This window comes from Athene cunicularia (genome assembly GCF_003259725.1).
Source record: "Athene cunicularia isolate RWA chromosome 2 unlocalized genomic scaffold, athCun1 chr2_part1, whole genome shotgun sequence".
In the NCBI taxonomy this organism is placed as follows: Eukaryota; Metazoa; Chordata; class Aves; order Strigiformes; family Strigidae; genus Athene; species Athene cunicularia.
Window position 1 is genome coordinate 16,796,705 of NW_020799095.1, and position 24,460 is coordinate 16,821,164.

The 24,460-nt window shown below is 35.4% G+C and overlaps 1 protein-coding gene across 3 annotated transcripts in view; it reads left to right on the forward strand.

Annotated features, from left to right (window-relative positions):
* Positions 1 to 2,689: 2,689 nt before the first annotated feature.
* SKAP2 (src kinase associated phosphoprotein 2) overlaps positions 2,690 to 24,460 on the forward strand; it is a 115,138-nt gene continuing 93,367 nt past the window's right edge. The window contains exons 1-4 of one of the 3 annotated variants that reach the window (XM_026842635.1): positions 5,795 to 5,902; positions 6,611 to 6,718; positions 8,238 to 8,263; positions 18,172 to 18,276. In XM_026842635.1, coding sequence (XP_026698436.1) covers positions 6,660 to 6,718; positions 8,238 to 8,263; positions 18,172 to 18,276 — 190 coding nt within the window. In that variant the 5' untranslated portion in view covers positions 5,795 to 5,902; positions 6,611 to 6,659. Of the gene's footprint in view, positions 2,710 to 5,794; positions 5,903 to 6,610; positions 6,719 to 8,237; positions 8,264 to 13,480; positions 13,572 to 14,710; positions 14,822 to 18,171; positions 18,277 to 24,460 lie in introns of those variants that run through there. The other 2 variants (XM_026842638.1, XM_026842636.1) reach the window with 2 other exon arrangements.

Sequence of the window (24,460 nt, forward strand, 5' to 3'; positions counted from 1 at the left end):
GATTTGAAACATAGTTCAATTGTCTCTGCCATAAATTTGAGAATAAGTGTCATATACGGTGATAAAAATGGCATAGGCTATTTTTTATATACTCATTATTCACTTAGTTTGTCTTTTTCAATTAACGTGGAGTCTATCTTTCTCATCTGACTGGGTTTACGTTTCTTTCATAATCATATGTCAACAAACCACAATAGATGCAGCATAATGTGGCATACAGTGTAAATCTTTAGGTTAATCCTTAACATTTTTTATTATCGTTCATTTGGAATCACTTTAACTTGATCATGATTTGCACTCGTGATTTTTTTTTTTTTATGATATGCTTAATATGTTACAGCTTGATCTTTCCTCACCTCTTTAATGTAAAGAGAGGATGTTTAACTATTTGGCCAATGAGATTAGATACAATTTGAGATGAGATATCCTCAATTATAAATTTTTTTCTTTGACTCCTTAAAGGAGTTTTATCTGTTTACTTCTTCTGAGGAGTCTTAGCAGTCTGAGTGTGCTTCTACTTTCTAAGTGACTGACAGAACTGTTGAGTGTCAGCATTTGTGGTTGTACTGACTTTGTATGTAGCAGCATGGCAAGATAGCCTTGCTTTTGGGGGTTTAAGGTACAGCGGTTTCTAAAGGCTATCCTTTCCAGGACTTTGTGCTAAAAGGAATGCCTACCTACTTGTTTAGGTTGGATCAATGTGATATTTTTAGACAGTGTGTCAGTCACTTTTATTTTACATCATATGTTCTGTTTCTGCCTAACTGTATATATATATTTAAAAGACAGTTTAGCAAACTTTGGAGAGAGACTTTTAAATATAGTTTGGAACGAAAGGGGAGAGCAGAAGTAAAATCCCCATATTTTTTGATTCAGAAGGACAGGCAGTCACAGATATTGCTTGAGAATTTGTATTCAGACCTGTTCCCCATTAATGAATTGCATGAAAACTTCAAAATCAAATTAATTGCTTTCTAATGCCAGCCATTTAAAGCTGAAAGATAGGTGGTGTTCTGTTTAATGTTGGTCACTTTTGGACAGTGTGTGTGCACAAATGTGCCTAGCTTGCAGCTACCTTCCAAAATAGTCTGGCCTGTCTTCCCAAATTCTCTGGCTTGCAGCCGGCTGCTGGCTCTCAGTCCTTGAGATGGAGGAGAGAGATGCAAGAAGGCTGGTGGGTGGAGGTATTATTCTACTGACCTGCCATTCCCTTCTTGTGTGACTGGCAGCACATCTGCTAGGTGATCCCATGCAAGTGTCCCTTGTCATATGACAGATGTGTGCCCAGCCGCAAAACAGGAGCCTGCATTCTCCTTGGGTCACGGACAGGGAACCATGTGCATGCCCTGCCATGTGAGTAGGCACACACCTATTTCATTGCCAGTTTATAATTGTTCTCTGTCATTTGAATGTCATGAACTCATCAGGTAATAAAGAAATGACAAATTGTTTGATAATGTGATGGACAACAGTTTGGTTATCTACAGAAGGAGGGGAGAAAGGAAGACCCAGGGCACAGTCTGAGCACTTCTATGAGAGTCTTGTTTGGCCCACCCTGACACAAAAATGAGGTAGTTCTATCCTGAATACATTTGTTTATTGAGTGCGACTTATGATCATGATATTAAACTCTGTAAACAGCAAAGTGCTGTGATTTGTTATAATTAGCACTCTTTAATGCAGCAGTTGCTTTGGGCTAAAAATTTACAACATTCTTGAAAAAGCTCATCTGCATAGTTTTAGCCTTCATTAAAGAAAATAGCCCCAAAGACTTAAAATAATGAAAACTTGGTGTTGTCTGTTTATAATTGTTGAAGTAGGGAGAACCACAAAATGTTTTAACAGTGAAAAGCAAAATAAATCTTAGCTCTTTTCATTGTAAAAGGAATGTAGATGAAAATGACATTAAAATGGCCTTTTAGATTTTGACTGTTGTATGAACTGGCAATTAAGCTTTGAACTGTATGAGCTGGTTGGACAGAGCTAGACTGTATCATGACTTCCCCTTTCTGTCAGTTTGTAACCTGTATTGACAGAGCAATTTGTGAGTGAATCATCAATCTGATCTTTCAGTTCGGAAGCTATTGTTTATTTCTGGAGGCAAATAATTTCTCTGGTGTATGGTTCAGACAAAGTTGAAATCACGAGCTTATGAAATAGAGCAACAACTATGGGCATTCAAGCTATTAGGCAGTCTAAAAAAGTTAAGATGTGTTGAATAAATTTCCAAAGTTTATTTATCTTTGAAATTTTTGTGTTTTCAGTGGAAACAGCTGAGTTTCTGCAGTGTGTGGTACTAAATAGCTGCTCAATTTATCAGGAACAAACGATTTATGGAAATGGATAATTTGTTTGGTTTGTTGTGTGGTAATGATTAATAAAAGTGCTTTTAAATCAATAGTCTGTTCAAAGAGGTTTTCTTTTTGGAGTTTATCTTCTATTCCTTTTTAAATTCCACAGTGGACCAACTGCTACTGAAGTATGAAGGAAACATGTCTACACTCAAGTGCTTGTGACTACTAGTATACGCTTTCCTTTTCTATATAGCATTAAACTAGTAGAGATCAAGTTTTTCCTGGAGAAGGAAGAGCATGTAAGTGACTAGAATAGTGGTGAGAAGTGGGTAAATTTTGCTGCTTCTGTTTCAGGTTCACTGTATGAGACTTGAATCTGTCACACTGAAGCCATGAGCTCTGTTCTCATTCCAAGGTAACTCATTTTGTGGAATATCAGAGAAATTGCATGAATATCCCCTTATGTTAAGCCAGTGATGAAGTTTTCTCTGACAGCAGGGACTGCTCCTTCATGCGCTTCTATGGTGTGGCAGTACAGGTAGTGAAGAGATGATCATAACTTTCTTGCTTATTGTACAAAGGAGCTTAGGATAAGTTACTTGTCTCATGTGCATCTGGCACATCCTGAATGTCTGTACAACGCTAGATCAGAACATGGCTTGAGCGAGATATATAACATCCTATGTAATGGTGAGTAGATAAGAAAGATCTATGATACAGTAAAGCATACTTTTCAAGTGAACTTTTAGCATCTTGTTGAAGGTCATGTGTACATCAGGTCTGTCTTCATATTTTGGGGTTGTGATGAATCAAGCTATAGGGTTTCTCTGGACATGTTCCATGGTGAGTACAGTGCACTGTGATTGTGGATACCTAAGCTTGGAGGAATTGTTTTATAATCTCAAGGGAGAGGGAAGCCATCCCAGGGATGTCTTCTCTGTAACTGCTGCTGTTTAGAAACAACAAACTTGTCAGGATCTTGTGCATGCTTGCTATCTTTCTGTCTCCCTCCTTCCCCCCTCTCCTCCAACTCATTATCTACTTATACTGAGAATAAATGGAGCATCTATTTCTGCCCTGTTCTTCCACGGTTGAAAATTCTGCATTATTTGTGCTTTGATGTCCAAGCTTTTCCAGAAAATAACAGATTCTGTCAGCAATGTAGTTAATCCTCAGATTTTTCTATCAACAGTGTATTTTAAGCCAAAGTGGTAATTCTGGTTTATGATAATCAAGTTGGTTTCTCTTCCACACATACTTCTTAATTGTGTTATCTTAACATTTTTATTTGAAAAAAACTTTGATAGTCAGTCAAAACCTGAGATTGCAGAGTTCTCAGCTGACTTTTGAGCTTTCCCAAGAAGTAAAGAAGCCCACTGAGTTTAAATGAAGACTTCTGAAGCAAAGTGCTGTGATTAATGTGTCCAAAGATTACTGTACAATCACTGCTCCTTGTTTATAAACGTGACCTAATTCCTCAAAGCTTTCACATATTGCTGCCTAGGTAGAACTTTGAAGCAGCTCTCTAATTTTTGAAATAAATATGTAAAAGTATGAAGGAACAAATATTTAATCAGCCTGTCCCTCTCATAGTGAAAGGTTGGTCTGTACTGGAAAATCCTGTTGGGTTTCACTGAGAGAAAAAACCGTTGATGGTTTTGTTTTTTGCTCTCAGTAATAAAAGTACGGGTGTTTTTGACCTAAGTTTTGTTGTTGGTCAGTGTGTTTGGATTGTGTGGGTCCTCAATTGCCCGCTTGATTGGAAATTCCAGTCATTGGAATTTATGAAGACGTATACATTTTCTATGGGTTAGGACAAAGTGTTTCTAGGGATGCATGGTGTATGGCATAGAGGCTGTTGGGGGTGTGTCTGGAGGATTCATTAATACACATGTTAAGTGCCTTTCCTTCTGTCCTTTTAAAGAAGGAATGCTACAGAACTGAATCTGGGTCCCCCTGCTTCAGGACTGCTTTGGAAAATGTAATGGGGAAACTTCTCTGTCTAATGGGGAGGGGGAACAATGTAATTCTTCAGAACTTTAAAATACTTTAAAAGAAAGTGAAGATTTTTGCCACACTTTGTGAAGACAGCAATCTAAACATCTAGATAATAATCTGGTAAATTATTTATGAAGAACAACATCTTTGTCATGTCATAGCTGTGCTACTGTTCCCAAAGAGTAACTTTTGACTTATTTGTTTTCTTGTGTTCTGTAATATAAAGTGGGATATGTTTCTGTTGAACTTCTGTTTTTTAAAGAAAAAAGCAGGCAGTTAAGGTTTTCAGTTAGAAAACCTGCAGTAATTATTAATTTAATGTTGCTTTAAAATGTAAACTTTGTATGCAAATATTGGAGTACTTAATTGACTCTTTTGTATTTCTTTATGAAAATGGAATGTCTCATCTGATTGGAAAAGTTACAGGATTAAAATAGTTCTATCCATATCTATTTGCATCTACACAGATTGAGCCAAAGTGTATCTATATATATATATGTGTGTGTGTGTGTGTGTGTATGAGAGGTGGGAAGGCATTGTCTGGGTGTTTTTGTTACTTATGTATGCTTTCCCTTATTCAGTGAACAGTTACTTCATACAGCTGAGAAATTTAAGTTAACAAGCAGTATTTTTTGGTCATCTTTCTACTTTTCAGGATAATTGTATGTTGACTGGTAAAGATAAGAAACTTTTACAATTAGTTTTTGCAATTGTTTTTGTTAATCAAGAAAACGTAATATTGGAGGACTTACACTCTCCCAAATTCTGTCACTGCATTGTTTTTACCCTATGGAATGGATATTTACTATATTACAAAGAACCATGGTAACATTTATGGAATGCCTTGATTCTATATAACTGTATAAATGTATCTTCTATACTAGAATTAAAAATTACCGTGTACGTTAGAGCCTCAGTTTGTGATTTTATAAGTGCAGGTATGTTTAACTTCAAGTACACGCTTGAGCTTGACTCTTTTGATATGGTTACTGTTTGCAGGATTAAGGCTTTGGATATGAGCTTTTAGTCAAGTACAGAGTTCAGAGGCAATGTGAGAACACTGGAAAATACTGTAACCAGTAAATGACCTGTATTAGTAGCTGGGTAGCCGTTACTCCTGAAATAATGAAGTACTCAACCATTTTTGTAACTTGAACTTCTGAAATAACATGGCAGTAATGCAGGCATAAAGACTGTTTCCATGTTTTAGGTATATCCCTTACTTTAGGTGATGGAAAGTAGTTGTTACAGTACTGCAATTTCTTAGGACTTACGTGGCATAATTAAGCGAGCAAGAATCGAATGTCACCATGGGATTTGCTGCACTAAGCATAAGTAGATCAAAGAACAAATGTATCCCATTTAGAACACAAAATGTCCACTAACTACACTGTGTATAGGCTTGAAAATAATTTTCTTAGTTTTCTCACAGTAATATCAGGACAAACTCATTACAGCAGTGTTTATCTTTTTTTGAGGTGTATTTTTTTTTTTCTTTATTTAGATGTTGATACATTTATTTCCCAAACTCTAAAAGGAGAAAATCTATCCAAGAAAGCAAAAGAAAAAAGGGAAGTTCTTCTTAAGAAGATAAAAGATGTTAAGGCAAGGTAAGTGAACTTTATGGCTTTAATATGTTAGAAAGTCACTTAATGATAAAGTTTTCACAATCTTTTATTAACAATATTAACAATTAAAAATCTGTTTAGGTCCTGATTTTGTCAAATAATCTGTATGGGTTCAAGTCTTTATATCTTCTTGAAGATCCTACAATTTAGTAAAAAATGGGAACCTAAGTGTTTGTTCCATTTGAATTACTGTACCCCTGACTGCAAGCTGGTTGGGTAGAGCTTGCCTTCACCTCTGCTTTGGTAAAATTCATTAGAATCTGAGAAATATAATCCATTGAGAATATGAATGAGCTTCCTGTTGCCATACTCAGCTGGTATAATCCAGCATAATTCAGTGCTGACTTTGCTTTACTGTATATTCTGTCATTTAGCTCTGTCTGTAATAGAAAATTGAAATGTAACTGGAAACTGTTTATAGATCATAAGTTTGTTTTAACAGTGTTAAAATAGTGAAGTACTATGACAGTAAGCAGAGGGCTGTGATTTGGTTTTTTTTTTTTTATATTGGGTATGATTTGAGATCTGTTCTATTGTGCTTTAATTTCACACAAACAATTCAGCTAAAGAGATTTGGCTGTAGTTTTATTTGCACTACAAAATTTTCTTTGCATAATCTCTTTTTACAACTCTAATCAACTAGGATATAATCTAGTACTTGCTGTTCTTTTCCTACTGTTGTTTCCAAAGTGTTTTTTTACTGATTGCTCCTGTGTGATGTCTTCTAACCTCTCCTTTGATGACATGCTCCTGCCTGTGTGGCAACTTGTTTAGTTTCAAAGACGGCACAATCATCTGGTGAGAGCATCATTCTTTGTATCATGCTAACTGTAGGAAGACATGGGATGTGTCCCAAAAATCTTTTAATTGAGGTTTGTTTGCCTTTGAGCCTTTGATTCAGGCTGCAAATGCTTAGGGAACGACTTTTCCATTTATTTATTTTACTTTTTTTTTTTTTTTAATAAGGAATCAGGGTTTTATCAGGGTTTTCTTTCTTTTTTTTTTTTTTTTTTTTTTTTTTGTGCCTTCCCTCCTGGATTATTGAGCTTACTGGGACTGTACAGATGACTTGCATATACAACACTACTGACTTTTTTCTTCAGTCTTATGACTCAACTATGGTTTTTTGGATGATACAATATCAAAAGATGGAACCTGCAGTTGTGAGCACAGCTGACACTGAATCCTTTGCTATTCATTTACATGACCCTATGATTTCACATCTTATTTTAATTTCTAATTCCTTCCTCATCTCCTGTAATGTTATTCACTGTTAACAGAGTTTTGCTTTTCATGCAGGCTACAAAATATATGCACATTGTAGTTAGCTTTGATATTCACATCCCACATATTGGGCTGTGCCTAACTATTACTGCTACTTGCTATGCAGGGTTTCTTAGATCTGGCCTTTTATCTCTGTTTGCATTTCTGTTTCTTATTCCTAGATCCTTCCTTTCTCCTGCTTGTTACTTGTAAGCATCTTCTTACTGACTAACCTGATACGTGCACTATGGCTTGTTGTCTTGTAAGCTTCATTTTATTTGCCAGTTATTCCTAGTGAAATCCACTTCTTTTCACATGAACTCTAGTCCATGCATGCTTTTTGAGATGCCATTTTACATAACTTTGTCCTGATTATTTATCTTTATACTTTATCCTGTATTTATCAAACTGTATCCTTGATTATTTGTGCTTATGAAATACCAAGATTTAGCTCTGAAGAAACGGTCTTTCCCCTCCTTGCATGATAGAATTATTATTTTTTTTTACACATTAAATAAGTTGAGATCTTATTTGATTTTTTTTTAAATTAGGCATGCATGAACTTTAAAATTCTGGTTAATGATGAATACTATTTAATTTGTATTTCATAAATTACTGCAACTAAATTCACTGTGGATTTTTTTTCCCTGCTGACCTACCATGTTATTTTAAAACTATGCTTAGTTTCTTTTACTTGTGCACAAAACTTTTTGAAATATATTAACATATAGAAGGTATACTAAAATTAAAGATGCTTTTGTATGTTTATACCTTAAGATTTCTGAGTAGGTTGTACATTCCTAGAAAAGGCTGCTCTAGCTGAGTTTGGTTTTGTTCAAATCTTATTTGAAGTGACTCGGGATTCTCTCAACTGCAAAGGCCAAATCAAAACGGAGTAAATAATTTAGCTGAAAATAAAGACTTTAAAATTAATAATGAAAGCTTGCAGTGCTAAGTTTCAACAAAAAGCTTATTGAGAACTAGTAGTTGTTCTTCTAGTATGGTGGATTTGCAAGTGTGCATGGCTTTATGTTGTTTCTTCTTCTTTCTGCAGTTATCCTCAAGAATTCCAGGATAAAGGTAAATCTCGTGCCTTTCTCCCGCCCCCCCCCTCCCTCCCTCCCTCATCGTGGTGTATTTTTGCCCACTGACGGACTCAGGCTCGATGAGCTGATGCCGGGGCAGCGGCGCAGGGCTGTGCCCTGGTTGCCTTCCGAGGCCGAGGGGGCTGGCTCCCCCTGCTGAGGAACGCAGGGAAAAGCTTCCCAGTCGCAAAGCTCTCGCTATTCCATCGCTCAAAGTTAGGTCCAGTTTTCTTCGTTAAACACATCTAAGGGCACTTAGTGATGAAAAGATTGGTTTAGAAATGTAGCTCAGAGTTTAATCTAAATGGAGCTTGTTATGTCTGGCTTAACAATGGTGTAGCATTGTGAAAGACCATGTGATGCAGGTTTGTGTGGTTTTTTGTGTTTTTTTTTGGTTTTTTTTTTTTTTTTTGTCAGAGGAAGTGTATGCAAAGCAGCCTGCTTAGGAGATAAAGTTTTAATAGGAATAACTTATTTCAGACTTTTTTCTTAACAATGCAAAAGTCTTCAATTCCATAGTGATGTTCCTTTAACCTTTTAATAGGATCATCTAGTGGCAATATGATATTGGCTTTCGATCCACAGTGAATGAATGTTTTCATAGTGCAGCAGGAGCTCAGACCTTTAGTTGGAGAGGAGATGATTTAGTGTGCAAGTAATGAAAATTGAAGTGTGGGTTATCTATTGTCTTCTAGTGGAGTTAAAACAAAGCTGCAGAGTTCAGTTTAGAGAAGACCAAGGAGTTTGTTGCTCCAGTGTTCTGTTCTGTAACTAAACCTGGAAGGGCTCTTATTTCCATGATGCTAATTCTTGGGGTCGTGACCTATAGCCTGTGGATGCTGGTATGAGGGTCACAGTGCGAGGTCAAAAAAGCCTGTGCAATGCCTCACTTTTTGCAGTGGTTGAAGAGCTGTCTGTTTTTGGACAAGGAGTACAAATGTGTAGGCTACAGCATGCCTCCTGATAAAGTGAAAATATGTAAGCTGTATTAGGCAAGTAATGTTATAACAAGGCACAACAAGTTCATACATTTCTTATCCCTGTTTAAATCAAGTTATATAGCCATATCATTTCAACTGAAAGAGAAAATATAGCTTGAAACTTCCCAAAGATTGCCAAGATTTTGTAAACTCAAACTATGTGATTATTTAGAAATTGTATTAAAATAATCTGCTGTTTAGCACCCTTGCTGAAGTTAAAATGTAGTTTCCCTCCTCTTCTCACTGTCCAACAGAACTAAGTGTGGAAAAGTCAAATGTTATTTTATTAAGAAAATGACTAACATGAAATTAGGTAGGATGGTTTTCATTGCAAATGCATGTGACTTTCTGGAGAGCAAGTTTTTTAAGATTTAGTAACTTTCTGAGGCTGTGACTAACAAATGTGAATTGTTTACAAAGATCTCCGTTTGCATTTAGTGGTTTGCTTTTTTTGAAGGTCAAGAAAATTCTAGACTATTTGCATTCTTCATTGGCAATTTGATTCAGAATTTATTTTCTGATTCAACAAATTATTAATAAAGATGAGATTTCATTTTCTCCAGCTGGATGATTTAATTGCTATAGTCTGTAATTGTTAGTGTATAACTTGCTCTGATTTCTGTGAAAATTATATTAAGCCTTATTCTTTTTCTTAGAGTGCATTTGATTCCTAAGAAGGATATATTGTGCTTTTTAAAAAAATAAATTCTCATGTGTCTCTAGTTCAGATTTGTAGAACTATGTACAGATGGGGAAGCTTGTGAATGCTGGTGCTTTAGTTTTCTTTCAGTATTTGTCAATAAAATGACAGGGCTATAAAGTGATACCATTGTCTCCTGCAAGCGAGGATAAATTTCTTCAAATTAATGTGTATTTACATGCATGAATATGAAAAAGTCACAAGAAATGGGAGCCTGCACTTATTTGCAAAATATTTGAGGGAATGTGTTTCAATGATATGGGCTGTTGATATAATTTCCAGAGTTCAAGAAGTGTGTGCTGAACGTTCATTGGTTGTGTCATTCTTACTTTAGGCCTGTACAAATTGGGCGTGACTTGTGTAGGTGTAGAACAAAAGACCCACATGGAGGTAAGCAGTCAGATTCTTGGCCAGCTACTAGTGGAACAAAGAAGTGGCAGCAGCTGAGTGAGGTCAACTTTTGTGCCCATTCATCCCTCTGTGCACACCTAGACATTTGAAAAATGGAAAATTTGAGAAAAGATTAAAACCTGAGGTGGCAGCGATGGGCAGAAATTTTCCTGTTCCTCCCCCTCTCCAGAGAAAGAAGAAATATCTCAAAATATGTGGTGAAAAAGGAGAACATCTTTTATGAAAAAAGGAGGGATGGAAGCAGAAACATGGAAACTGCACTGAAACAAACTAGGAAGAATAAAAACTACTATGCATGTTTAGACTTCCTATTTGCTGTTCTTTCTTTGGTGGTAGCAGTTACTCCTTTCTTTTAAATGCAGATAAAATAAACTTTCTTGTAGCTGAAAGGAAAGGTGAGGAATGGTTCACACTATGTGCCATGTTATCATGGTATAGTAATTATCATACTATTAACAGCTGTTTTCTAGAATCTTATGAGTTGTGACCTGTCATGCTTCCAGAGGCATCCAGAAGAATCTTTTGGAGGCCAAAAGAAGTGGACTAACACTTTCAAAGCACCAGCTTGTCACTCCACTGTCTTTTGTCATTGTGTGATCTTGAAGTTCCACTGGCTTTGCATGTAGTGACCAGTCAGTTTGACCGAGGTATTGTAATGTGAGTTCTTCCACGGGCTTTGGCTGATAGCATACAGAATTTTACCTTCCATAAAAATAAGGCAAGGAGGTTTAAAAGAAGATTAAAAAAAAAAAAAGGAAGAGCATGTGCACAAGTAGAACCAGGCTCCTTAAAACTGAAATAATCTGTGTGCGTATCTCTCTCACTTTCAGAAAGTGCATACGTACTTCTTTGCAACCAGACTGATGAACTTTAGGACTTTCTTGCATTCTCTTAAAAAGAAGTCATCTTATATAGTCTGTTGGTCAGTAAATATGCTTCCAAAAGCATATTTTGTGTCTACACACTGAAAAAATTGAGCTTTTTAGTGGAAGTGGGTACCTGTGAAAATTAAAGACAAGAAATTCATTATACACGAAAGTAATTCTTGTGTGATGTGTTATCTGACTTTACACTGACTTTTACAGTAAAGTGTAATGTTGATTTACATACAAGGAAAGTGCATGTTGTTCTTCTGACAAAAAAAATAGAGTACAATGATATTAATATCTAAGGCAGTAATCTTTCCACAAATTTTATTTTTATTTAGTTAAGTTATTAAACAATTACATTTATTTTATCCTTCAATTAAGGAACTCAGTAGAAATGGCTTTTTCCTCTTAGATACTGCTGTTTTTTTTTTCTTTTAATTTGAAACATTAGACTCTTCATCTAAGCAGTTTAAGCAAAACCAAAAAGCCATAGTCACTCTCAAAGTGACCTGTTCTACATCTTAGAATTGGGAAAGAACTTGAAAACTAAGATAATTTTCATACAAATTTGATTCTTTTTTTTTTATAAGACTAGTATTCCACTAAGGATATAAGAGTCTGGACTTTGTCAGAAATTCTTAGTTAATACAGTTTTTGGCATTTCTCTGTTCTGAGATTAATTGAATCAATACCATGGCTGCCAAAATGTTTAGTTAAAAGAACCTTGTTTTCAATTTATGCTAAAAATAGTGCTAGAGTTGGCAGAAGCCTATAAGCCCTAGAAACTATATTTGTGTTTGAAGCTCACTTAACATCTGTTCTTTGCATTTATTTTAGTAAAATATATATTTTTAATCACTTTTCAAAAAAGATTCTGGCTCAGTGTTGGAAGTGAGACACCAAAAGTACTAGCCAAATTGAGTCATAATATGGGAACTTGCAGAACAAGTTTTTCATAAAGCACTCGGTGCACCTTGTATCTGATCTGCAGCACATGACTTTGATACTATTTGGGCAGAAAAGTATGATACAACATTTGCTAACTACCACTTTTCAGTTGGATAAAAACTGCTGAAGGTCCACTTTCATTTTCATTTCACTGTAGTATAATAAAAGATAAACCTGTGTCTTCAGAGCATTGGTGTTCTTCTCAATGTAATTATTGGGAGTACCTGTAGGAAACCTTTAAATGACTCAGATGGCTCTTTGGCTCTTGGCAGAGTAGTAAGTGTCTGGAGCCTGAGACATCTGCTTCCTGGAAACAGTCAAGCTGATAGAGTAGCACTATATGAAAAGGCTTTGTGTCTTCTGGTGTGTTGTGTTTTTTTTTTTTTCTTTTTTCTTATTTGTATGGAGGTGATATTTCCTTTTTTGTCTCTGTACACTCTGTTTTTCATTAAATGGCAGCAGGTAGGAGTCTTTTTGGACTTCAGAAAGGGAGGCAATAGTTTGTGGTCATTGGAGCAGTATGTGGGTATGAGTTTTATATTTTAACACACTTGAGCTTTCAGTCAGGAGCATAAATACACTGCAAGTATTTAGCTATAAATGGGAAAGATATGGCTTAGTAGTTATGCAGTCTGAGGATCGTCACGATGTATTTCTGCAGACACCATCAGATGCATTAGAAGTGTGCCAGATACCACTCTGTCCTGGATGTCTGGAGGGTTTCATTGTAGGCAAGTCACTGTGTTGTCCCTTTCAGCTATACGCAGCTGTTGTCTGTGAAGTGTCCATGTCAAGTGCAATTTCAAGCAGCATGAGATACTGCCACCAGTGCAGCACAAAATGGACTTATCCTGATATACGTCATCAGAACGAGAGGCAACTCAACAAGTAAAAGTTGTGTTGCATTTCTTGTTTGAAGTGTTTTTGCTTACAAACCTCATGTTGTTTCGGTATTGTTTTAAAAAATAGCTGCTAAGGAATTACTACTTGACCTTTACAAAACAAGTAATTAAAAACCATCAATGTTAATATGAGACTCTAGAAGACTCTTCATACAGTGAGCATACATTGAGAAAGTGGCTGTCAGAAGAATCCAGTTTTGCAAGATGACTGGTGGATTGGGTCAGCAGCATCTTCTTAAAAAATTAGCTGAGCTATCAAGGGGCCAACATATACCTATGCCAGCTTGAAAGCAACTTCATCTATTTACTTTTGTGAAAAACTGTGTAGTGAGAACCTTGCATTGATCTGCTTGTTGGCTTCATCCAGTCCTGTTTGGTGGTCCTTAATGCAGTGGAGATAGGACAGGAGGAAGTGATTTCAACCTGCTGTGACTTGGGACCTTCTGAAATGGCAAGAAGTGGGATGTTTTGACCTGCATGTCTTTTTATTTTTGTGAGTTGTTTTATTTCTCTTATACTTGAGCAGTTTTAATGCATCACTCTGTCTAGACTTTTTTAGAAATAAATGGAAAATGTTTAGTGATCTGAGGATGAGAGCTAGCAAGTCTCTTTCGGAGGCATTGGCTGAAACATCTTGCTTGCTCTTTTTTAGATTTGGTGGTGGAAGCAGTATCTTTAATGTTTAGGAGTTCATTACTATAATCTACTACAGAAGAAAATGAATTCTTGGGGGAAAAAAGAAGTTTGGACTTCTGAATTTTTGTTTAAATTGGATTATTTTAAAATAATATGGTCCTGTTCATTATATTCAACTGGTACCAACTAAATCTGCTGGAAATCTTCAGAACAGGGGGCAGGGACTGAAGTGGAGCCCTGGCTACAATGAGAGTTTGTTTTATGCTCCATTCCTAATGTGGTACACTTACCCTTTGGTATGCATTATTTCCTAAATCAATAAATAAGCCGTAATGGAAAAGGTAGCATTTAATAAGGAAAGACATTGTATGGGTGTTCTTTTGAAGATATCACAAAATATTGATTCTGCTATTAAACCTGTAAGAGCTTAGTTTAAATTGCAGAAACTGGAGAATAGGGTCAGTTCATATACATATTTTTTGTATAATTGTAACTGTTAACTATCTACTGTTAATTAAACTTTTTTTTCCAACTTCCAGATAAGTCATATGGTATTCTGGGGAAACAAGAAGCTATATTAGTGAGCATCAACTCCTTAATTATCCTTGTGACTACATAACAGGGACACATTCATGTCATTTCTTTGTGCAATAACTTTTGCAAAGAAGTATTTTTAAACTGATCATTAATTTTATGACCACAGAAATGAGATGCAAAATTTATGCTGTTGTCATTGGCATAGGATCAAGGCGCCACTGACATTATATGTGATTGTAATGGAATGGCTGCCAACTAATGAGTCTATAGACATTTCGTTTGAGCATGCTTTGCTTTTAGATGTCCGATTAGGCAGTAATGCTTTCAATTATGCCTGCAAATTGTATTGGATACATTTACCTGATGCCCATTGTTGCTTTGTAGTTCGGTTTTCTATTACATAAATGTAAGTTGAATGCTTTTCTTTAATTTATTGATGCTTTTCGGGTGTATTTTTAGGTACTTGGCACCTGAAGAGAGTAGTGGCTTGTGGTGCTCAATACTGACTCCTCTGATTGTTCAAGGAGTAACACATGTAGCCTCAAATGCCATTCCATCTAGTCTTCCTCAGTAGGTGGAGTATAAACTGCAGTGCAACACCTTGATGGAGGAGCATGTAAAGTGGAGAAAGGGCAGAGATTATTCTGAGTAGGAATGCAGGAGACCCCACAGAATCAACAGGAAGCTTCTCTGACGAATTATCAGGAGCAATATCCTTATATATTAATAGCATAAGCTCCTAAAATGTCTTTTAACCCTGCCAAAATTAGGAGGCAAAACTCCGAGGTTGATATTACCATGTAGTCATTCATTTATGTAAGCACGTAAAAATGCTGTGAAATGCTGCCTGTTAAAGCTCCAGAGCACACTGAGTCAATTCTCCTATCAAAGTGCCTGCGGTTCTTCTGAATAAATTAGATGATTTAAGGATTGTACTTCAGTGTATTATATAAATTTACAAATACATTTATTTACTCTAAACGAAAAATGTTCCTTTTTTTTATTTTAATCTACTTCTGCAGGGCTACTGGATGCTTGTACCTCTATGTAGTGTCTGACCTATTTTTCACATAAAACAGTATGGCTACCTAAATGTAGTATTGTATGACATATGATTTATATACTTGCTCTGATTGTCTTTCTTAGTGAGGTGGTTTTTTTCATGGAAGTCTGCAAGCTTTTATTTAGGATTTAACATCTAGAGATTGCTTTGAAGACTATAAACTCTCTAAAAGCACTGAACATGTAATTTTTTTCTTCATAATACCACAGCTCTTTTTTTTTTTTTTTTTTTTTTTTGTGTGGCTTTGTTTTAAGAGCATTTTGAACTTGGATATTGTAGACTTAGAACAGATACTTGTTTGATTATAACTCTACGTTCAGTGTGCCCATGGTTTTTGTTGTTTCAAATACAGTATAAACCTGGGATACGTACATGTGTGCCCTAAGTATGTATGTATATATTAAGAAACCCCTTGCTTCTAGATCATCTGGCTTCTATATTAATGCAAAGCACAAAGATTTACTGAATTTGAAATCTTAAGCATAATTAGAAAACATTAGCATTGTGACTTAATGGAAAAGCAAGGTAATAGTGCAGCTATGCAAACTTACATAAGAAATCACAACTTCTGTAAAAGAGATTATGTATTGCTAAGGGGGGCAAAATTCTATGGAGATGTTTTTTCTACATATGTACTCACCAATTTGTCATCCGTAAGTGCTACTCACTTAAATATACTTAGGTTTACTCTTACTATTCAGGCCATGAATTTCGAGTGCTGGAGTGTGGTGTTTGTGGAAATGTTTTCCTCTGGAAATACAGCCTAATATTTTAAAATTATGCTGACACCTTCATGAAGGTTAAATAATAGTACATTTATATGTAGCTGATAAGAGGACACTTTGACAACCAGGGTTTTTATATATATATATGTATATATATATATATATATATGCATGCTCTGTGTATATATATATATATATATATATACACATATATGTGTGTATGTATCTATACAAACATATTCTATGCATTCTAGTACTAGTAAAAGTTTAGGATAGGAAAAGAGTGGAACAACTTTTGATACTGTATAGGTTGTGAATATGTCTGCTCTTTTTATATGGAGTCAATTGTCTAATAAAGAGGTGGAGAGTGGCAGGCAGGCAACTGGTCTGATATGTAGGTGTGAAAGATGATCATGCTGTTTGTAAATATGGCATAATATTTGCTGCTCATGTGCTATCTGCTCTCTGGTTTTCTGTTTGGAGGAAGAGGTGAATCCTGGAGAGGGGTAATTTACTTTTGATTGGTTTGACAGGTGTGATGAAATGCAAATATTTTGATCAGATTAACACGATGGCTGGAGTGCTACTGGAAAATGGCTGTGTCAAAAATAGGCTGGAGTCAGGTTCAGATTCAAAGCAGCAGTTCTATGGCATGGGACCTTGAAAGGAAGCTTACTAAGCATACTAAATTAATGAAGGGAAAAACCAATTTAGTATTCAACAATCTTGGGATGTAAAAGAACTCCAGCAAAGCAAAAAATCAGGCTTTGTTGTTTCACTTGCATAGAAAACTTGCTGTTCTTTGCTAACAACTATGGTGCTTTTTGGGCATGGACTCTGACTTTTCCATGATTTTTCATTTTTAAATGGAAAGCAAAGAGATAAAACTCAGCCATCGTTAGGCAGTCTTACTGATAAATGCAATTCATATGTCTGCAGAGAAGAATTTTTTCACTATGCATGGGGTTTATTTTGGATTCTTAGAAATTAGTTTCCCGATACAGTGCTCCAGAATGGAACACATGCATAGAGAAGCATGTCTGGAGGTCTCTGGAAAGCTTTCTGCATATGACTATACCAAAAGGCAATGCTTGAGCAATTTAGCTTTATATAATCTTTAAGAAAATTGAGGGTGATTTGATCTATTGGAGCATCAGCTTTATGACTTTGGTTTGGTGATTTTTATAATATTTAATTATCTGATTTTACTCTTTCAGCAAGACTTGATTTTTTTGTTGTTGTTGTTGTTTAAAGGAACAATATAGTTTGTGTTATTTTTCCACCTCTTCTTCACCTAGATGATATTAAAAAACAATCTGAGAAAATATACTGAGTTTTGGGAGGGAGAACTTAAATTTTGTCTAATTAAATGAAAGCCTCGACTAATATGGATTTCACTTTACCTTTCCCAGACCTTCACACTTAATGCACTCTGATCAGCATAGTGCATAGGTTAGCTAATAATGTAGATTTTACATATATTGTAGTAGGGCTCTCAACTGTGTAAGAAAATAATCAGTAGAATGCTGTGTTAAGCTGCAGGTTCAGACTGGCCGCTGTCAAAAGGCGATTCTGTTTTTAGTTTTGTGGGAGGAATACACATACATGTTACAACATTTGCAAAGTTGCGCCTAATTATGGTGAAGAAAAGTCGAAGTGAGCAGAGGTCGACAAACTGCTGCCGACAGTAGCTGGGCAGTTTCTTTGGAGGGAAGTTGCTGCAGCTCCTTCTTGCGCTCGGACAGTCAAACTTCACAGCTTGGCACTACCCTTTTCTCCTCCTGCCGGTGTTTTCCCATGCCCACCTCTTTGCTGTGGTGTGTGTTTCTTTCCCCACTGTATGAGAAGCTGTCAGCTGCGCAGTGCTGGGAGTGGGTTCATTATATGACAGTGTTTAGGAAAACTGCTCCAGCAACATGTACGTGGCCAGTTAGGAGGTAGCCCTAGACCAGCACTACTCGCAGCTGTGCCAGAATGTACAAGGTGTGTGTTATTAGCATCCATGGGAAATGGGATTTTCTCTGTTTCAGATAGGAATTGTTATCCTCCTACTAATTAAAACACTTGTCTTATCATACAAACACAGAATCTAAAGACTATTTTAACTAGCAATGTTTTTTTTACTTTTACAGAACAGGAAGATGAGGAGGAGTCTGAGGGCTCTGTTTCTTTGCCTCCTGATAGTGTCTCAATAGCATCAGACCGATATGATAAAGAGGATGAAGCACCTTCTGATGGTATGTGGCACTGTTTACCTTAGAATGTACTAAATTTGCCAGTTTGCTACAAACTCATGTAATTGGATCCCGGTGATGTGAATGTTAGTGTTGGCAATCAGATAAACAGATAAGCATCACAGCTGGACAGTTTTCTTACCTTTACAAGAACTTTTAAAGGAACTGAAGAGCTCTCTCTAGTGGTCCTAGAGCATAGTGAAGCTGTCTAAAAAACCGTGAATTTGAAACTCATGTTTTTTCATAACAAAGCATCTTCTGTAGATACATATGTTTTTAAAGATAGATCAGTGGCTAAAACAGTGTATTTGTAGTAACAAATTGTTTGTTAATTCAACATTATCAGATTCTTGCTTAATTTTATTGTGCTACTTAATGGCTTACTGTATTATTTATCTAATAAATAATGAAACAGTTTTACATGATTGATATTTTTCTGCAAACTCCGTGCAGAATAGGTTCATAAAATATTAAATTAATTATTCCTACAATGTTTCCTTCCATTAAGACAGTCTTTTGTAGAATGTTTTCATTATATAAATTCTAAATTTCAGTTTGCATTTAAAAAAAAAATCTAGTTTCCATAGCTGGTTTTATGTTGTTTTATTTTGTATTCATTAAATTTAATGCTAAATGTGACTGTTCTGAAGACATGAACAATTGAATATTTCAACAGTTAACAAGCTTGCTTTAGCATAGTGTGCGTATTTTTGAGATTCGTTTATTGCATACGTAATATAAATACTTTCTATGGATAATATATGGCAATAAATTAAATATATGTACAGATAAATTAACGATGTATATTAATTTGTGGCACTAGAAGTTAGATAGACTTACTAGTGAACATGATATGATGATCAAACTGTGCAGCTCCATCTCGAAAAACAATTGCTGAATGAAAATATGCTTCCTGCAACATAGCACTCCACATTTTATGTTATCCAGATTATTCCCTTTGGAAACATAAATTGCTTTTATGAGGTATAAAATTATGTCTATTGCAGAACAGGGATAAGTCAAGTACATGCATAAGTGATAAACCTTCTAACCACTGATTCAGAATAACGCAATTTTTTTTATATTCAGAACTCTGTAAAATGTGTAACAATAATAATCACACTTATTTTTTAATATTGAGCTTGTTGCATTTTGGCAATGTGACCTTCTATTAAAAAAGTAAAACCAAGCCTTTTTGCTTTTTTGTTGAAATGTAATTATTAGTCAAATTGAATATGGCTTTTCGAAAACCCAAGCTAATTTTGCAAGCTACAGATGAATGCAACTTTCCATGTATTTAGTTTTGCTTACAAACATAATCTTAACATTATTTCTAATTGTAACTTAATAACATGGTACTGATTGCATAAAGGGTATGTGACAAAACTGTTTGACTATTTAATAGGAGATATGATTATAGATTTGCTTTAAATCTGTTAATGATGAAAAAAGTGATAATGTTCATAAATCTAAATAATGAATGGCTGAAGAATGCTGATGCAAGAGTATATGAAATACTGCATGAATTTGTACAGATGGGTGATTAACTTTTAGCCTATTTTTGAATTTATAATTACGAGAGTAGGTATAATAGCTGCCCAACAGTATCTCTGCTAATTTGGTTCCAGTTTAGGTAGAACTATAGTGGGTGTGATTCTGCTATATTTAAGATGATTTTACCTCACTGCTCTTTCTACTTTTTTTATGATTAATCCTATTTAATTATCTAGTGGGAGTGCAGCATGAGGAAAAGTAGAGAAAGGTAATAGATTTTGATCTGTTAATACTTTCATTTCTTGGAGGAGTGTTTGTTTTCCTTTTTGAATATCCAGTGTATCATTCTAAGACCATTTTGATTTTAACATTTATAGTCTATCATTCAAGTCTAGCCATCTAGAATATGTATGAAAACGTATGTTGGGAGAATCTTCTAAGAAAAGGTGGGTTGATCATCGGACATGTAATTTGTTTTGGTTCTCATAGGCGTGAATAGGTTTGAAGCTTAATACTATATTTTTGGATTTTAGCAATCTGTTAATGTTCAGTATTTAAATCCTACACAAGAAGCTGGGTCTGTAAGGTTGATGTTTGATGTTACACAGTTATCAGCTTAGCCCAGCAGGATTCTGCAGGTGTAAAACCTCTCAGCATTAACAGGGGCCTAACTGTAGGTAATCAAATGGAAGTGTTCTTTCTTTGAGTCCATTCTTATTTTTATGTAAAACCTTTTATATATATTTTTTTTCTGTTAAACCCCCCCCACCAAACAAACCAGGTATTTACCTTTATATACTTGAGTTAGACTGCCAGGTTTCTGTGAGTTCTGAAAGTGTCACTATTTGACTTGACAGTGTTGCTGTCAAAATATAATTTGTGAAGGCACTTGCTTGGTAACAGATAAAGAATTAGCGTATTATGTGTACATTACAGTCATTGTAAAATCCTGGAGTTTTTGTGTGACCTTTGTCTAATGGTGTATTAATTACAAGAGAGATAATCCATTTAACAATAAGTATGGGATAACTAAATTAGCACAGGTCACCTAAAGGCCTTTTGTCAAATCTGATTGTTATGTTGTCCTTTTGACTTTTACCTTATGGTAGGCACTAACAAAGTATCTGAAGTTTGATGGATTATAAACTCTAAACATGATATGTATTTTTCATAATGCTAATGTAATTTTCTAGGTACTGAAAAGGTCAAACCCCCACATCTCTGTGTGCATTCTAAGTCTGTCTTTCCTTTTAATATTTCTTTTTCTCTGTTCCTCTGGTTCAAAAGTTCACTCAGTTCCCAAATGGCCACCTAATTTTCCAGTTATTCCCTCAAGCCATATGTGTTTTGGTTTCTTTATGGTTTATTAGGTACTGTAGGAAAGTAGCATAAGTTATATCATCTAATGAAATTCAAGCACACTTCAGTGATGCTTTGACTTGATTGCTGGCAGCAATTAAATCACAACGAAGGAGAATGATGCATAGGCTTACATGTCCAGACACCCTACAGAAATTGGAAGAGGGATAAAACACAGCAAAACCCCGAAATAAAATAACCCCAAAACTAAGACAGACAAAACAAAACAGCACTGCCAGGCACTCCATTCTTAACTTGATTTTTTTTTTTTATTGGCTAACAGCCTGATTGATAGCAAAATCATAACTTGCTGTATGCTAACAGGCAGAGTTCACTTGTAGGTTATTGTGAGCTGATAAAGGGTTAGATGGAGTTTTGATTTTCGCATTGGTCCTTGGTGCACCAGATTAATGGAATTTCAATGAGAGACTGGAGTAGTCACAGCTTTGTCAGAAAAACAGATGGAGATTCTATAGCCATGTCTGCTCATTAATACCAGTTGCCTGAAAGGTGTACTACTTCTCTATACAAAAGACTCAACATAATTGATTTTTGAGCGGAGTATTTTTTCACTTATTGATGACTAGGTTTCTTGCAACTTAAATGACAGGTTCTTGTATACTACATTTTATAACAATGTTATGTCTTCTAAATTCTTACTCCCCTTCCATCTGTATTTTGAAGAATGTGTGTAGTGGAAAATATCTATGTCTTGATCAATTAAAAACCAAAGCATACCAAAATACTTAAAATTTGAAATAGTAAGAGTTTCTTTAGGGTTGGTAACAAACTTATTTTTGGTTGAGACATCAATGGGGAAAAAGTTACTGTTTTCCATTTAATTTTCAGGTTTCTTAAGATGGTATTAAATGTAGGTTCAATGCCATGCTGAAACTTTCCTATTTAACAGTGTAATCTTCTTTTATGATCTCAAAGGATTTTAACAGTAAAATTTTTTGGTTTATGGTATGGTAATTTGATTCCATAGTAGGAAATGCCATTAGTATTAAAGGAACAAACTTTCTGACTTTAATGTGAGTGAATTGACCAGTTCTGAAGAAGATATGGATGTTTAGCTTTTCAGGGAGTATGTGATTGGGTAATTACTAGATCTAAAAAGATCACAGTGAATGCTGTGATAAAATAATTGAGATCATAATTTTTGTGGAAGGTCTAGAAATGTTGCCTTGAGTGTGTAAGGTTGAAAGAAGTACTAAAAACGTGTCTGGGGACTTGTATACTCTTCAAATGATCATATTTGGCTATAGTTTATGAATAAAATGTGCTTTTCAGTAGAAAATTCTTAAACAGGGCGAGAATCTCATACAAAAAATTACCCATAGCTGAAGTAGAGGAAAGTAGGACCTAAGCAAGAAAATAGGACATTTGGCGAACTTTAAGGAATCAGAATAAATGACAGGGTTGTGCCTTAACTGTTTGTCATCAGAGTGCAGTATTGAAAATGAGCAAAATTTGTTGCTCTCTGAAACATGCTTTTCTTGGTGTAGTTTTTGGATGAATCAACAGGTTTTAGCACTTGGTTTTCATGCAGCTCCTCTGGAAAAGTTCTATACAAGTCTTTGCAGGCTTGAGTCAACTATTTTACATGTTATTTTGTTAGCACATTTTGTGTTTTGATCAAGTGAGAATGAAAAATTGTGTGATTAAATTTTGCATACTGCTTCTCACATTTTAAGCCCCAAATACAAGTACAGATTAAGCTTCTTCCTTTTTTTTTTTTTTTTTTTTCTCTTTCTTCTATTTGGTAGGCATAAAGGTTTGAATACTGTCACCGAAGAAGGGTAGACTTCAGTGTAAGACCTTATCTTTATGTACAATGCATATACAAGTGTTTTCCCACTTTCTTCAACTACATTCCTACTGAGTTAATTCTTGATGCACTACGTTAAAGCAAAAATCGTGTTCCATCACTGAGCCACTTAAGCCTTATTAGCAACTATGTTAGCAAAGGTTGGAGAACGGAAGATGCAGCTAAGGTTTTACTGTTCTCTCCTCTTTTGCCCTACCTATTCCCCCAGTCTTTTATTGGTTTACCAATATTTTAGTATCATAACCACATACACAGAGAGGATGTTTGGTTGTTTTGGGGATGACAGCATTGGAAGTTTACTTGAGTTATTTTAGGAGATTAGTTATTTGCTTTGCAGTACTGGAGAGAGTTCCAACCTAAGTGCATTGACAGCCATTCAAAGAAGTGAGAAACTTCTTTATTAGTCTTGTTTTTCTCATAGGTATATCTCTTTGAAGGGAGAAAAACTTATTTTCTTATTCCTTATATCTCTAACTATTCAAGCTTGATTAAAAAAGACCATAGTGAGGGCAAGTAAGATCTAGATTTCTGGGATACTTGATCTTTGGTGAGAAAAGCTAATTTCTACTTTATGCTCTTATTAGGAGCTGGCAGGAGGGCAACAGCATCAGTGCCATGGGAAATGGATAAAGACTAGACTTTGACATGCCAGTTTTGTTTTGAGGAGATGCTAGTTTGTCAGAATTTTGACTGGGGAATAATGTAATTTATTATTTTTATATATGTAGGTAATTCTGTGCTTTCATCAATGGTTTAGTAGATGTTTGTTGTGTCTGAACAGATACTATATGGTGGAGGAAATACTATGTGTTGCAATGTATTATGATTGGGCATTTCTGGCTGAAAAGGTAGTATGATCAGGAAAAACTGCTTTCAGAATTCTAAGAAACTGTAGTCAGCAACTCAAACTGGAAGACTGCAGTCTAGAATTTCTGATGTGGTATGCCGTGGCTGTCAAGAGGAAGGATGTGTCACTAGGGAATTAGGCAGAGAAGCTTATGGACAGTTTAGATGTCACCCAGAAGACAATCTTTTGCAAGCTGATGGAACACGATGAAAAGTAAAACATACTAAAGAACTTAAAATATGAAGTGTTTTTTTAAAAATCAGGCTGTGAGGATATTGGTGCATGTGGGACCATGTGTGCATTAATTCCCATATCCAAATGTTTAACAAATGAGAAGAGGGTGCTAGCTTAATTGAAATTGTCAAAAGCTGTAAAGATCAACTTCTTGTTGGATAGGAGAGTCCTTAAGAGTAAAGTTAATATATCATGCTTTGCCTTCCTGAGACATTTCTTGGCAGTCACCTGTCTCATCTTTCCTAAAAATCTCTAAATGGTGCAACTTCAGTCTCCCTTGGACATCTTTCTTACTCCAGTATTGCACTGTACTTGCTAGTAGAGGATGCATACCCTAAACTCTTTTTGTCAATTTGTTGATATTTGACTCCTTTGTTCATAAAGGATATGATGATGGTATATTCTTCCCCCCCCCCCCCCCC